We start from the raw sequence: 16,521 nt of genomic DNA on the forward strand, positions 1-16,521 counted from the left end.
GGTTTAAAATGAGTGCTTGTGTTTGGGAAAGCGCTATTATCTTGGTAGTCCACAGAAAATGACTGTAGTAATAAGATGAATGGTGATGAGGGCAAGGAGCATCAAGTGGGAAATGCTATCTAAAATCCCATAGGGCAATTCATAGCTAGAGGGAAGAACAACCTTTCCTAAGATGCATTATTTCCTAGAACTCCATTATTTCATAGAAGCAGTTCAAAGCATGCAAAAAAGCAAAACCATTTTAAAACACCTAGTAAATTGGGCCTCTATCTTTTTTATATTATCATAAGCCCCAAGAGTTTTTGAGAACGTACCTTCTGTCACGGCTGTCTCCCCTTCCCACCCCTTCTTCAACATAGGTGTGTTTAAAAAATATATACCTGTACTTAAAACGCAATCCTACAGCCCAGCCTAGGAGCATTTCAAAATGTCTGTGCTGCTGAGTCTGGCTGTGGTTCCTAATAAATTCACCCCATTAAGTGTGATGTTTTAGGTTGGGCAACATAAACACGCATTTCCTACTTCCATGGATGCACATTTCCTGAAAGCACTGCACCTAAGGATGCTGCCCTGTCCCCAGACGCTCAGGCACTAAACTCTAAGGAGTCACGACATGCACTCACAGCAGAGCCACACGGTCACCCCAGTGAGAAAGATTATCTGGCCCCAAGCGCCACTCTCTCCGGCCCACTGCATCTCCGGAACTGGCAGAGGAGAGCGAGGGTGAGAAGAGACCATGGGGAGCGACTGACAACAAGGCTGACACTTCCCCGTTTCCAGAAAGCGGCACTTGGGGGACACAAGGGATGTCCCACTAGCGACCGACCTCAGAGCAGGCCCTACGAACCCGTCCACCGATGGACATGGCGCGGCCACCTGGCCCGCCGTCCGGGGCGCCCGCGGCTTTTGCTCTCCCGGCCCGCGCCCTGGAGTGCGGCTCCCGCTCCCGGCCGCCACACGCAGTGTAAACACGCGGCGCTCGCCACCTCCCTGCCCGGGGGTGGGGGCGCCGCGCAGCGCTCGCGCGGACCCACATTTTTGCGCCTCTTGTCACGCACGAGAGAAAAGGCGAGGAGGGCGGAGGGGAGGGAAGACGCGGCAGCGATCCACGGAGACGGCCGGCGCCGGCGGCGTGCGCGCGTGTGCGCGGCGGGGAGGGCGGCCCCGGCGCCCCGCCGACTCCCGCTCCCGCCCCGCGCCCGGCGCCCGCTTACCTGCCGGGGTCGCTCCGAAGACTCGCACCACCGGCACCTTCTTGACAGGGGCCTGGGTGAGGGGGGATTGGCAGGTATCCAGCCCCTGCAGCGGGCTGGCCATGTAGTAGTCTGCAGTCACTATCCTTACTGAAAACATGTTCGCCGCCGCCGCCACTGCCTCCCTTCACTGGCGACCCGGCAGCGGCAGCAGCAGCGGCGGCGGCTCCCTCCGCAGCGGCGGCGGCGCCCCCTCCCCTTCTCGGCACGGCCCCCTCCCCTCACACAGAGGCACCTCGAGGAGCGGCGGGCGGGGCTAGGCGCTTCTGCCGCCGCCTCCTCAGGAGCACCCGGCAAGGGGCCGCAGGAGAGAAGCCCTCGAGCTTTCGTCGGTGCTGGTGCTGCCGCCACTGCCGCCACCGCCGGGAATCACACGGGCTCCTCGGTCCCAGGCTGCAGCTCTTGTTGCCATGATGATGATGTCACGGACGCAACCACTGGGGGGAGGGGAGAGGGGGGGTGTGTGTGGCGAAGGGAGGCTGCGAGTAGTGCGGGGGAGGGGGCTCGGCGGGAAAAGGAGCGAGAGGGCGGGCGCCCGGGCGGGACACGGAGGGCGGGGGCCGAGAAGGGGCTTTCTCCCCCTCCCCGGGCACGCGGCGAGGGAGGCGGCCGGCGGCCGGCAGGGCCCGCGCGGGATCGATGACTCGGCTGGCGGGCACGGTCACCTGGGTGAGGGGCAGCGGAAGGGGCGGCGGAGCACCGATCTCATGGATGGGCTCCGAGGGGGTTGCGGGAGGGGGGCGCCAGTGTTCGGGGCCGTTTTGGCGGCTATGCAGGATTGGCAGGAGCTGCGATGCTCACACTTGCCTCGCCGACCGCCATTTCACATCCAGCAGAGGAGGCGGGGGCAGCCGCTGAGACGGTTTTTCACAAGGTAAGAAAATCCGCCCGCGTGAGGAGGGAGGCGAGGCGCAGATCTCGTGCCGCTGCGGCCTCGCGGGAGGGAAGAGCGGGCGGGCGGCGGAACGGGCGGGGCCGGGTGCGGACGCAGCCGGCCCTTCTCAGGTAACGCCGCGGCTCCGCGCGTGGCCCGGGGGCGGTGCGAAGGGTGGGGGCGCGCGGGCGCGGGCTTCGGCCTATAAAAGGGCCGCCCTGGCGTTCCCCCTTCCCGAACGTGCCGCGCGAGCCGCGGTGCCCCCCTCCTCTTTGCTGCTGCAGTGTCTGCGCCGGGCCATTTAATGAGATTTATTCACGCACGGCTCTTCTCAGCTTTGCGAGGGGTTGGCAGATCCAGTGCACAGGGATTTCCCACTACCGTGTTTTTCTCCCGCCCCCTTCCTTCTCTCTCGTCCTAATACATCCTTCGTTGGTTTCCTCGGCCCCGCAGGCTGCGTCCCGGGCACGCGCAAGTACATGTAAGGACTTGTTAGCTGCCGGTGACCTCCCTCCTCCCTCGTCGCTCCTCCCCCAGCGGAATGTAGGATTAACAGTCTTTCCGAGAAAATTTTGGCCAAAGAAAAAGGCCTGTGAAAGTCACCGCGTTAGACGTGGCCTCCTCGTGTTTTTCACTAACACGTTATGGAAGGTTTTACTACCCGAAGGCATAAAAGCACCACCGTGGGGAAGGGCCGTTTTGAATAAACAACTTTATTCAAAAATCGAGAGGGGGTGAAGCGATGCAGTTAGGGAATTTTTGTTTTAAAGAGTAGTAACATGCAGCTGGCTTGGCTATTAAATTGGAAACAAGGGGTTCCTCTCTGACTTGGCCACTGATATTGGGCGTGACCTTGGACAAATAATTTTGTTTCTTTGGGCTCAGTTTCTACATATGTAAAACGGGAAGGTTTCTCTTAAAAACTAATCCTGAAGGGTTTCTTCTCAACAAAAAGATGCAAGCTGTAGGAGGCAGAAAGCGTGAGTTCAAGTTCGAAATTTGCCCCTGAATTAGGACCCTTGACACATTTCTAACCCATCCAAGTAGAGATCGTTCTTTTACATTTGTGTGTTATACAGGTGCATTTTAATGGTTACCAGGTTGCCACGTATTTGAAGTGGTGTGAGAGCTACTCGTTTGGAACCGTTGTGGATTTTCAAATAGGAAAATCAAAAGGCCCAAAGAGACAGCTCACTGGTAAGAAGCTGTCTATAAATTCCCTAACATATAAATGCTATAATAAGAACTTACGCTCCGAGGGATTTGAGACTGATTACTACAGTAAATTAGCTTGTAGTTTTTAACCTCAGAGCATGATTATAAACATACGTGGCAAGATTTCTACTAATATGCTGGAAATTAGCTAATATTTTTAAGAGGCAAAATCTCTTGATTTGAAATTTTAGAAGGCTATAGAAGTGATTTTAAAATATGACTACCATGCTAAAATGTATTTTTTATAAAATAAATATTTTGTACACGCCGAATGTCAGATACACAATATCAGTGATTCTCAGTGTTCCATGACACCTAGAATTCTTTAAGTGTTGATATTTTGGCTCTTACTGAATTATATTTTGGGGGATGGGGCCTGGGAATCTGTATTGTTAGCAACACTACTTGCCACCCCGTGATTCTTAAGCAAAATAAAATTGAGAATCCTTGTACTATATTATAATCAGTGTATCCATAACTTTTAAATTATAATATTCCTAACTAGAAAATGGTAAAAGCATCAAATTAACAGATTTGCGATTTCTAGAAGGGGGTTTCTTTACCCTTACCTCTTGAATCAACATTATTTACTTTAAGAAAAGGCAGTTGCAACCACAAGTCAAATCCTTCTAGAACTCCAAGAATGTTCACTCTTGAAGAAAAACATTTGCAGCATGAAATTAGGAATGTTGTGTTCATTGCATGTAATTTAGTTTTAAGTTGATGCTCAAATTGAAAACCTGACAATAGCCCCCTAATTAACCACTATCAAATGTGTTTTATATGTATATTCTTCCTGAAGTAAGAAAAAGTTCTGGAATTTTGAGTCAGAGAATGTGAATATTAAACCATCATTTAGCTAAGTGCTCACTTATTTTTTGGAATTTATTTCCTCATCTGTGAAATGGATAGTAATTCCTGTTTTAACTTCTCGGGGATGTTATAAGGCTCAAATGAGATAATGTATGTGAAAATATAGTAAAATGTTCATATCCAGAAGTCTGATTCATTGAGAAACAGTAAAATCACTTGGAATTGTCTTATCTACATACAGTATGAGAAATGCAAAAATTGAACTCTATACTTAATATCCTTAATGCTTTTTTTTTTTTTTTTTTTTTTTTTGAGACAGAGTCTCACTCTGTCACCCAGGCTGGAGTCCAGTGGCACAATCTTGGCTCACTGCAACCTCCACCTCCCAGGTTCAAGTAATTCTGCCTCAGCCTCCCGAGGAGCTGGGACTACAGGCATGTGCCACCACGCCTGGATAATTTTTGTATTATTAGTAGAGATGGAGTTTCACCATGTTGGCCAGGCTGGTCTCGAACTCCTGACCTCACGATCTGCCTACTTTGGCCTACCAAAGTGCTGGGATTGCAGGTGTGAGCCACCACACCTGACTGTGCTTTTTTTTTTTTTTTAGGTGGCTATTTCTTGCCGAGAGATTTGAGATATGGTGAGAAACAAAACAGACATGGTCCCTTCCCTTATAAGGTTTATAGTCTAGCATCCTAAAAATGTATTTTAATCATATGAATTAACATTTAATCATCTTTTCTAGTTCACTGACATGTACTTAGCATGTCTGCCTTTAGTAAAAGCCTACCAAGTCTCCTTTACCAATACTGTTCAACATCTGTTAACATCTGCCTGTTAGCAGTTTATAATCTAGAACAGACAGTAGTAGCTACCATACTTTTGTGGCAGATACTATAACATGGCTTATTCAGTATTCATCCAACCCCCTTCTTGCTTACTTTTCTGTACTTTAAAAGCTGGAAAACAAACTACAGTTCTCAGACTCCTTTGCAGCTAGATTGCTGGTGTGAGATCAATGGTGTGATCAGTAAATGTTTAACAATGGCTAGAGAAGAGGGAAGGCCCTAATTTGTAGCATTGGCCAATTCGGTTTGCTTTCTTTTTGAGGAACAGGGTCTCACGATGTTGCCCAGGCTGGTCTTGAACTGCTAGGCTCCTCCCACCTCAACCTGCCAACTAGTTGGGACTACATGGTACAAATGTGTCCTCTACCAGAGTGACTTCAGTAAATGTGGAGTTAGTTGGAAAGGATGCTGACAATCAGAAGCTGGCTTCAGTATATGACCTAGTTTCCAGCAATCAGATGTACCCATTCAGGACATGGATGTGAGAGCGAGCAACATGATGCTTCAACTGCACTCAGGGAGATAAGTATCTTCTGACAAATACCATGAAGGAGGTATCTGGTTCCTCTGGGTAGGTAGGGAGGAGTTGTGGCATCTGTTCTAGAGTCATAGGTGCTGACTGGCAGGAATTGCTGGGATGGGTTTCCACTAGAATAGCTTTGTGATGTGGGATGGGTATTCTTTGTGGTTTGGTTTTTCTTGGATGTTGTTTCTAGCTTGGTTTATCCAAGTCTGGTTCTCTGGCCCTCTGAGAGATCTGTGAACTAAATAGTGTCTTTTAATCCCTTTTTGCTTCAACCAGGCCAGTCACAGCCAGCTACATAATTTGTGGAGCCCAGAGCAAAATGAAAACGTAAGGCCTCTTGTTCCAACACAGGGGAAAATGTGCTATTATCTGTATTAAAATATAAAGCTTTTTCTTTGTTCTGTCGTCTCTCTCTCCACTTGTCATAGTGTTTTTAAATTTGCTTTTTAATGTCATTCTATGAGAAGAAAAATTAAATTTTTTAATTCTTAGGATGAATTTTACCATTCATCTTTATATTGTGTAATGCCGTTTTAAAATGCAAATATAAGAGCATTTCAATTGTATGTGGAATCACCAAAATTATACAATTCATAGCTTGTAAATGCATATGTATTTTGTGCTATCAGAGCAGTGTAAACTCTGCACAAAACTAAACTATTTTTGTTTTCCTTCTTGATATGCACACATTCTACCAACATTCTCCATCTTCTGCTTACTGATGAGTAAGGAAGGATGAAAGGAAAGGGAATGCTGAGTTGCCCTACTTTCCCTTTCATTCTTTGTCATCATTTTTTGTGTAAATGGTTGGCTAATAGTGGTAAGTAACACATGAGTAAGGAAGGATGTGATGTAATCACTTGTGTTTCTTAAAGATGCTGTTGCCTTCTTTCTGCACCTGAAGCAAGTTCTGATTTGAATGAAAAGTGTAGCCTCTTGGAACTGTCTATGCCTCCACTAACTCAGTCATAGATGTTACATGCTTGTTTTGTATTAACTTTGTTACTCTCTTGAGTTCCTGCACCTCATAGGTCCACCAGAATCCTTTGTCATGAGGCATCATGGAGACCATATGCAAATAGAACGGCAAGGAAGAAAGGATACATACTTCTGCTTGCATATTATGCTCTGCTATACCACTGGACTTACAAAACAGATAGTCAAACATAAAAGTATTACAATTTTCAAGACAGTGACTACAGAGCATTAAACCAAGCACTGGGCCCTGTGTGACTATACTTGTCGCATGTTCATGAAGTTGATGGCTCTGAGCTCTTGGGTTTCTCAAATGGGGCTTCTGGCATTTTTGGTGAAACAGTTTTTCATTGTGCAGGACATTTAACATCCCTGGCCCCCGTGCACTACATGCCACTGTAACAATAAAAAATTCCCCATGTATTTCTAAATGTCCCCAAAGAGGAGTTGCTGCTCTCCACTGAACTCCTAGAGTGGCCTCCACTGTGTACAGCTATGAACCATGAGCACTACAGAGTTGAGTTAAAAAAGATTTCAAATTCTCATATCCCGGAAAGCAGAATTATGATGACTTTTTTCGTATTGTCAAATAAATAATACCACCTACATTGATGATGAAACAAATATTTGAGATAACAATTTAAAGGTGGTTAGTGGGTTCTATGTGTCACATATAAATGGTAGTTGACTCCAGATAGATGGCAATTTCTGATAGTTTAAAAAAAAAAAAGAAAAGAGCAGAGCACCACAGAAAAGCAAAGAGAACCATCTTACCTTCATTATCTTCATCAGGTAGCCCCCAGGAAAAACTTAAGAAAGTTGTCATAATAAGATATGCTACTCTTATTACATTGGATTTGGAATTTAGTTTCATCATATCTATTTTTTTTTAAGGTATAGTTCTTCATTTAAGAATATTAACATTGTCAGGGCCAGGCACAGTGGCTCAACTCTGTAATCACAGCACTTTGGGAGGCCAACGCGGGAGGATTGCCTGAGCCCAGGAGTTCGAGACCAGGCTGGGCAACGTGGCAAAAATCCATCTCTACCAGAAATACAAAAATTAGCCGGGTGCGATGGTGCATGCCTGTAGTCCCAGCTACTTGGGGGCTGAGGTGGAAGGATAGCTTGAGCTTGGGGAGGTCAAGGCTGCAGTGAGCCTTGAGCCTCATGAGCGTAGGATTCTGGTGGACCTATGAGGTGCGAGAACTCAAAAGAGTAATAAAGTTAATATAAGACAAACGTACATCTATGACTGAGTTAGTGGAGTCATAGTGTTGCCACTGTACTGCAGCCTGGGCAACAGAGTGAGACCCTGTCTCAAAAAAAAAAAAAAAAGTTCTAGCTCTGTAGACCTGATTCTGCCTTTGCTAACTGTGAACTTCAGTTTCTATGAACCTCAGTTTTCTCTTCAATAAAACGGGTAAAAATATACTTACCTTAGGTTCTAAATCATTTCATCAAAAGTGAATTCATTAAAAAAGTGTACCAAGAATACATTCATTGGCCAGGCACGATGGCTCACACCTGTAATCCCAGCACTTTGGGAGGCAGAGGTGGGAGGATTGCTTGAGCCCAGGAGTTTAAGACCAGCCTAGGCAACATGGTGAAACCCTGTGGGACTGAGAGGCTGCTTGGTTGAGAGGTGGGAGGATCACTTGAGCCCGAGAGGTCGAGGTTGCCGCACCACTGCACTCCAGCCTGGGTGGTAGAGCAAGATCATGTCTCAAAAAAAAAAAAAAAGAATACATTTATTAAATATATTGAGGTGAATATTCTCTAAAACAAGTATTTGGTAAATATAGCAAACTGATTCGTTGGCAAATTACCTTTTAGCAAATTGGACTGCTTTCCATCCCTATTAGGGATATTATAAGGATTAAATGAAGTATTGCCAAAAATACTTAGCACAATCTGAATACACTTTAGCTGTAATCCCCTCCGCCAACATTCATACTTCAAGTCCTGCCTGTTCTTTCTCCTGAATATTCCCCATTTTTGTCCACAGAATCATTGTCCTTTTGTAGCCTTTCACTAGCTTTAGGTATACTATTGCAGTAGTCACTTGATTGGTCTCTTGGCTTATTCCCCACTAATTTTATTTTCTACTGTACTGCAAGGGTGATCTGTGTACCACATAAATTTTAAGTTATCGTCTACGTCAAATTATCATCTATTGCCATAAAAACAGTGTTTATGGCATACCAACTTCATGATTTGGCCTAGATAGATATTCGGCTTCATACCTTTTCACCTTTTCCATTTATCTTCTAGCACCTCTGAGGTATTATAGCTTCGTAAACATGCCATTCTTTTTGAAAAACTATCAAATCTCTGTGCATTTGCCTTTCTAACTGGCATAGTACATTCTCCCTTCTTATCTCCTGGCAAAATTCTTATTTATCTTTCAAGTTTTAGCTCAAATGCCACTTCCTTGTAAAGGTTTCCCTGATTTCCTCAAACAGATTTAGGTGTTATTTCTAGCCTTCCACTTCTCTTTGTATGTGCTTCTATTATAATGCTTATATTATTGTAGTTGTTTGTTAGTCTGTCAGTCTAATAGACTGTTATCTTCTTGAAGGAGCAGACCATGTCTTTTCATCTTTTATATACTAGATCCAAGTATAATGCCTAGAATATAAGTTATCAACATTTATTGAATTAAAAAAATTTAAAAATCTGTTTACAACTCTCTCTACTGCCTGCCCAACACCCCTCCGTTACATATCAGTAAGCTAAGGTCCAAAGAAATAAAGCTGTTTAGTGGGAACTCATGCCTCCAAACTCTAGATTTATTACTTTTACTCCTATACTTAGAGAATCTTCTGAGCTGCGGCTATGTAAGTAGTCATTTCTATGGTAAGAAAGACTGTCTTGTCACTGTTTTTTCATTCATCTTTAAGGAGAAGGTAGAAGGGCATAGTGATTTGACAAGAGTGGCAGTATTTTCTTTCTTATTCAATCATTTAGATACTTTGTTTTCTAGCAAATTTGGTAGAGTTCAAGCTAAATTTTTTTTTTTTAGAAATTATTTTAATAGAGATGAGGTCTCACTATATTGCCCAAGCTGGTCTCGAACTCCTGGGCTCAAGCGATCTTCCTGCCTCAGCCTCCCAAAGTGCTGAGATAACAGGTATGAGCCACCATGCCCTGCGAAATTATTCTTTTTGAGACAGAGTCTCACTCTGTCACCCAGGCTGGGGTGCAGTGACCCAATCTCAACTCACTGCAGTCTTGACTTCCCAGGCTCAAGCAATCCTCCCACCTCAGTCTCCTGAGTAGCTGGGACTACAGGCGTGCACCTCTACACCCAGCTATTTTTCATATTTTTTTGGAGACAGGGTTTCACTATATTGCCCAGGCTGGTCTCGAACTCCTGAGCTCAAGTGATCTGCCTGCCTTGGCCTCCCAAAGTGCTGGGATTACAGGTGTGAGCCATGGCGCCCAGCCTCAAGCTAAATTATTCTTTGTGTCATCCCTTTTCTTTCCTTCACTTTCAGATAACTCAGTTTTCTTAACTACTGTACGGCAAATGTCTGAATCATTTAGTTCAGTGTTCCTCAACCAGGGGTGATTTTTGCTGCCCTAGGGGACATTTGGCAAAATATCTGGAGGCATTTTTGATTATCACATCTTACAATGCATAGGGCAGCCCCTGCAGCGCAAAGAATTATCAGGTCCAAAGTGTCAATAGTGCAGGTGTTGAAAAACCCTGGCCTAGTTTAAAGTAAATTTGTACCCAGCCCTTCATCCAGTCTCTTGCCTTTATGAAACCATGATGGAAAAGAAACTCATTCCCTTTCAGAGGCATTTGGAAGGCCTAAGTAAGTATGGCAAACTTTGGAGTCAATTGCATCAACTATACAAAGTCCCAAAAGGCTTTATATGCAGGTTTCTGCAATTTCTCCATAGAACCTTCCTGGGTACAAGGTAGGCACATAAATATTTGTTGCCTAAATGAATAATAATAAAATAATTCTTGGCTAAAAGAATTATTTTATTTCTTTCTCTTTAAACCAAAGTCAGATTTATCATGTGGTGAGAGATGAATTTCCTGAACAGAGATCTCTCTATTCATTTTAACCAATTAATTTACTTAGTTACTCAGAGAGGCAAAACTTTTCTGAAACAACTTCCACTTCCATAAGTTAGCAGTAATAGTCTTAAGGAAGGAATCGATAGCCTATAAATTAAAGATGATGTTTGAGGAACAAGAAATAAAAGAAACTTTCAGAATAGAGTAATATTAGAACTGATGCCTGAGCTTTCCAGGACCCTCATTTAAATTACATATCCAGAATTGATATTGGAGCATTTCCAATGGATTATATTATAGATAGGCAGGAGGAGACCAAACACACATAGAGTAAGGATAGATAAAATTCCCAATTTAAATAATTAAGATGCAAAATCTCAGAAGCAAGGTATCTATTTGGATCAACATATCTCAGGGTAGTTTCCCCTGGCCCCAAAGTTTATTGCATTTTAATATTCACAGTGTAAATCACATTCCAGAAAAACTCCCACTAAAAAGCTTTTTACTGAGACTGGGCAGGGTGGCTCATGCCTGTAATCCCAGTACTTTGGAAGACCAAGGTGAGATTATTGCTTGAGCCCAGAAGTTTGAGACCAGCTTGGGCAACATAGTGAGACCTTGTCGCTACAAAAAATTAACAATTAGCCAGGCGTGGTGATAGTCCCACTTACTCAGGAGGCTGAGGCAGGAGGATCACTGGAGCCTAGGAAGTTGAAGCTGCAGTGAGCCATGATCACCACTGCACTCCAGCCTGGGTCACAGAGCAAGACCCTGTCTCAAAAAACACACACACAGAAAACTTTGTTATTGACACTGGATTCTCCTAGATTTTGCTTTATTTTACATCCTCATTCCAGAGGCCAGAAAAGACTACTTATTCTCAGATGTGTAAATATAGATAAGTCCTTCTGTTTCTTCATTTTCTCAATAAAATGTATTTTTCCAATTTTAAAAGTTTTTAAATGCATAGCATGGAAAACATGGAAGACAATAAAGAAAAATATAGAACATTCAGTCTCACCCAGTGGAAGTCATGATTAACATTCTAGTCCATTCTGTTTCTAGAAAATTTTTCTGTAAATATATTACATAGAGAAAATAATGTCCTAGTTTTTTCACTTTGCATCATAACAAGCATTTTCCATGTAAATTAAAACTCTTCATATACATTGTTTTAATGGCTGCAAAATATGCTGTGTTGTGGACATATGATAATTTACCTAACCATTTTCCCACTGTTGGCCAACAACAGAATGGTTCAAATTTTACATTATCTTGTATATCACACTGAGCATTTTTAGGCTGAAAATTTTGCTCCATTTTGGATCCTATCCTGAATTTTTCAAGGAACTTACTTTCTAGTTCACTATTTGATATCACCAGTTCTTGGTACATACCATGTTCTTTCTACACAGAAGAGAGAATTGCATGTGATACTCATTCTGCCTGGTTTGCTCTTCCTTTCCCTGTCTCTTTTTGCCAAGTTAACCCACTCTTTTCTTTCTTAAAGATTTCAGTAAGTAGGAGTAGAGACCTTCCTGTGTCAGTACTTACTCAAAATATAAAATTGGAATAGGAAGAAGATTTTTTAATAGAGGTTTTTTTGTTGTTTGCTTTTTTTACTTGAAGTTCCGGGATACATGTGCAGAATGTGCAGGTTTGTTACTTAGGTATACATGTGACATGGTGGTTTGCTGCACCTATCAACCCATCATCTAGCTTTTAAGCCCCGCATGCATTAGGTATTTGTCCTAATGCTCTCCCTCCCCTTGTCCCCCACCCCCCAACAGGCCCCGGTGTGTGTTGTTCCCCTCCTTGTGGCCATGTGTTTTCGTTGTTAATAGAGGTTTCAAAGATTATAATTACATCACCTTAACTGTTATCTCTTCACTCAGTCACCTATTTATTTAATTTAATTAATTAATTAATTTATTTATTTATTTATTTATTTTTGAGACAGAGTCTCACTCTGTCACCCAGGCTAGAGTGCAGTTCCACGATCTTGGCTCACTGCAACCTCTGCCTCCCGAGTTCAAGCGATTCTCCTGCCTCAGCCTCCCAGATAGCTGGGATTACAGGTGCCCGCCGCCACACCCAGCTAATTTTTGTATTTTTAGTAGAGACGGGGTTTCACCATGTTTGGCCAGTGTAGTCTCAAATTCCTGACCTCAGGTGATCTGCCCGCCTCGGCCTCCCAAAGTGCTGGGATTACAGGCACGAGCCACCGTGCCTGGCCCAGTCGCCTATATTAAACATGCATTTTATTGCTCAATTCTAAGCTTTTTGTATTATTTTAACTTTTTATTAACTCACTGATATTTATAAAATCCTATGTTAAACGATGTGGTTGATTTTTTTTTTTTTTTAAGAGTAAGACATGGTCCTGGACTCCAGTATTATGTAATTGACCAATAAGCTGTAAGTTTCTTGACATTAGGAATCATATTCTACATTTCCTTTTTTCTTTTAAGACAGGGTCTTGCTTTGTTGCCCAGACTGGAGTGCAGTGGTGCAATCACACTTTACTGCAGCCTTGACCTCCTGGGCCTAAGCGATCCTCTCACCTCAGCCTCCTAAGTAACTGGGGCCACAGATGTGTGCTACTGCTCCTGGCGAATTTTTTTTTTTTTTTTTTGAGAATGATTCTTGCTCTGTCACCCAGGCTGGAGTGCAGTGGTGCGATCTTGGCTCACTGCAAGCTCTGCCTCCCGGGTTCACACCATTCTCCTGCCTCAGCCTCCTGAGTAGCTGGGACTACGGGCTCCTGCCACCAGTTTTTTTATTTTTGTAGAGATGGAGTCTCCCAATGTTGCCCAGGCTGGTCTTAAACTCCTAGGCTCAAGGGATCCTCCCAGCTGGGCCTCCCAAAGTGCTGGGATGATAGGCATCAACCACCATTCCCAGCCCGTTTCCTTTTTCCCTTTGCACAGTACCAGATATATGGTTGGTACTGCAGAAATAATTTCCCCCTGCCCTCTACATTGATCATTTGATGACCAAATAGTGTCCATCTAGCCACTTATTTATGATTTGTACAAAACATTCCGCTTTCTGAGGTAGACAGTGATATTCTGAAGCCATCAGTAAGAGTAATTTTCAGTTTGTTGAAAGTGAACATTCTTTGTGTAAAGGTCAGCGTGTCAGGAAATAGCATGCTACTCTGTTCTTTTAAGATTATCTTTAAAACCTTTGAATATGTGTGTTTTTACACTTTAAAAAAAAAAAGTAGTGAGAAACTATACCTAGTGGTCTCACCAGATGTTTTCAAATCAGAACTGGGGCAATCTAGTTGTAATTTATTTTCACAAATTTATGAGAACAAGAGCTGATATTTTTCTTGCTTGAATTAGCAGGTAATTTCATTCTCCATTCCTCTTTAGTGGGGAAAATCTAGCCTTTGGATGAAAATGTGAACCAGAGGTTCTTGCCAAGTCTGCAAAGCAGTATAAAGATTAGTTTTATGAATGAAGGAAAACACTACTCATTTTTCTTAAGCGGCTGCTTACTTCTGCATTTGTATAACATGTTTTTAGACTGAAAGCTCATAGAGAAAAGGGAAGGATCCTCATTCTAGAATATCTGCTCCCCTGTACTTAGCATATTCATAGTCTTTCAAGACTTGATTTATTAAAGATGTTAAAGACTTTGACACTTGGCTTACAGTCTTTCTCCTTCACCTGAATTCCTGCCCTCATCCTGAGTAAATTCATCACCCAAGTAGACAGCCCATCTAATACTGTTGGGAAGGGAAGGTTATACCGTGTTATGTATTAATCTCTACCTTATGCCAAAGTATGGTGTTATAATTCTCCTTTGCATACCCAAAATTAACAATAGGCTGAATCATTTGATTATCATTCCCTTTGACTCTAACGTAGCTTTTATCCTTTCCTGTTTTGCTTTACAGTTTTGGGTCTAGTTCATCTGATAAGGTACATTTCTAATATTTTTTTAAATTAATATTTATTCAATCAAAAAGAGCATGTCTTAGACATCATGGGATGAAATGATAACTGAAGGAAAATAACTCCTAAAAATAGTCACCCTATTTAAAGAGGCTTTTGTAAATCAAAGTAGTCTCTAGTTGTAATTCAGGGCCAGAGGTCTTAGGCCCAGGTCCCTTGAGTTTTTTCATTCTTGAGTTTCCCAGCTTCTCCCTTCTGCTCTCAAAGATTTTCTAAAAACATACCCCTTTTTTCCCCTGTAGTAGCAGGGAAAACAGCACTATTCGGGTGGGGAATAGTGATGGGGCTTATTGGTATATATAGGTCATTTATTGAATAATAGTAGAGCATTCTGGTGTTTAAACTCTGCAGCCCAATTTCCCTACTTACCTGCTCCATAACTTGGGCAAATTACTTTCTGTGCCTCATTTTTCCTGTCTGTAATAAACAGATAATAATAGTAGTACCTACTTCTTAGTGTTGTTGTGAAGATTGAATTACATATATTAAATGAGTTAACACCTTAGACTGCTAAGCACTCAATAACTGTAAGCTATTCACAATTTAGAGGCAGCTTCTCCATTTCCTAAAATATACTTATTCATCAAGAAGAATGATGTAATAGTGAAAGGTAGGAGTTTTTAAAATTCCGTTGATTGGATGTAAAAAGTAGATTCTTAGAATTTCAAATAACCCAAGAAATTATTTATACCATTGGTTCTTAACCAGTAATATGCATCAGAATCATTTATGAGACGTTGTAAAGATACATTTATCTAGGCCCTTTCTTCTCATATCTACCAAGTCAGAATGCCCACAGGCAATTCCAGTGCAGTCTTCCTGTCAAGACCATTGAAATAATCCAAGTCTTTAGATTTTATAATGAAGAAATTGAGACTCAGAGAAAGTAAATGACTTGCCTAAGACCCCATAGAGTAAGTGAGATCCAGGTTACCTACCTCCTTGGTAAGCGATCTTCCTATTCTTCTGTGTTGCCACCAAATATATTAACTTTTAAAGAACCTAATATGAGAACTTATCCTTCTGTCAGTTATATCAGGAAGAATAATATAGGCTTTAAAACTTACTTCATTCAGCATTTAAATCAAAATAACAAAATTCCGGCCAGGTATGGTGGCTTACATCTGTAATCTCAGCACTTTGGGAGGCTGAGGTGGGAGAATCCCTTGAAGCCAGGAGTTTGAGACCAGCCTGGACAACATAGTGAGACTCTATCTCCATAAATAATAATAAAAAAACTAGCCAGGTGTGGTGGTGTGCACCTGTGGTCCCAGCTACTGGGGAGGCTGAGGTGGAAGGATTGCTTGAGCCCAGGAGATCAAGGCTGCAGTGAGCCATGATCACACCGCTGCACTCCAGCCTGGGAAACAGAGTGAGATCGTGTCAAAAAAAATTTTTTTTTTTTAATTTTTACAATTTATTCAGAGGACTATTGCACCTGTACAGTAGAACTTAAAGTGAATTTTGCTGTCTTTTTCATGAGGACATTAGTCTTTGCCACAATGCTTACTACTAATGAGTACAAGAAAACGCTGTGTGGGACAGAGTTGCTCGATCCAACCTCACAGATTGACAGGCAAACAAATGTTTTATAGGGCAAGGTAGCTGTTGGAATTAAACTTTTTAGGATTCTTGATAACAGAATATGTACTTCTCATAATTAGGGTTTTTAAAACATTTTTAAGGATTTTTAAACTTTTATAAAATCTCAGAATTTTCTAGTCTGTGAACAGTTCATGTAGAAAAATCAGTGGTTATTATGTACACTGTTATTGCAGCTTCGCTGAAAAATTAAAAATCTAAAAAATACAGTAAAAATAAGTTCTGAGTTTTTGTATTGATGTTGGGTGCTGTGATATTATCTCTTTTAAAATATGTTTTTCTTTTTCCATAATATAAAGGAATCAAAAAATACAACTTGTATGTGAACTTGTGCAAATGTGTGAAACAAATTAAGGTGACAGGGCAGAAGCAACAAAATGAAGCTCAAATGAAATCCACCTCTCAAAGCAG

At 42.5% G+C, this 16,521-nt stretch overlaps 2 protein-coding genes and 1 pseudogene across 6 annotated transcripts in view; 1 reads left to right on the forward strand and 2 right to left on the reverse strand.

Annotated features, from left to right (window-relative positions):
- The window catches only part of REV3L (REV3 like, DNA directed polymerase zeta catalytic subunit), a 187,317-nt gene extending 185,230 nt beyond the window's left edge, over positions 1-2,087 (reverse strand). For all 5 annotated transcript variants that reach the window (XR_010112297.1, XM_003822205.7, XM_008975749.5 and 2 more), the window contains exon 1: positions 1,215-2,087. Coding sequence is in view for 4 of the 5 variants with exons in the window: in XM_003822205.7 (XP_003822253.4) it covers positions 1,215-1,353 (139 nt within the window). In the remaining variant the exon portion in view is untranslated. The remainder of the gene's footprint in view (positions 1-1,214) is intronic.
- Positions 1,667-16,521, forward strand: part of LOC134730558 (uncharacterized) — a 119,446-nt gene continuing 104,591 nt past the window's right edge. The window contains exons 1-3 of the mRNA XM_063605097.1: positions 1,667-2,127; positions 2,581-2,608; positions 3,207-3,324. Coding sequence (XP_063461167.1) covers positions 1,667-2,127; positions 2,581-2,608; positions 3,207-3,324 — 607 coding nt within the window. The remainder of the gene's footprint in view (positions 2,128-2,580; positions 2,609-3,206; positions 3,325-16,521) is intronic.
- On the reverse strand, positions 12,446-16,408 carry LOC100970921 (uncharacterized; annotated as a pseudogene).

This window comes from Pan paniscus, chromosome 5 (assembly GCF_029289425.2).
Source record: "Pan paniscus chromosome 5, NHGRI_mPanPan1-v2.0_pri, whole genome shotgun sequence".
In the NCBI taxonomy this organism is placed as follows: Eukaryota; Metazoa; Chordata; class Mammalia; order Primates; family Hominidae; genus Pan; species Pan paniscus.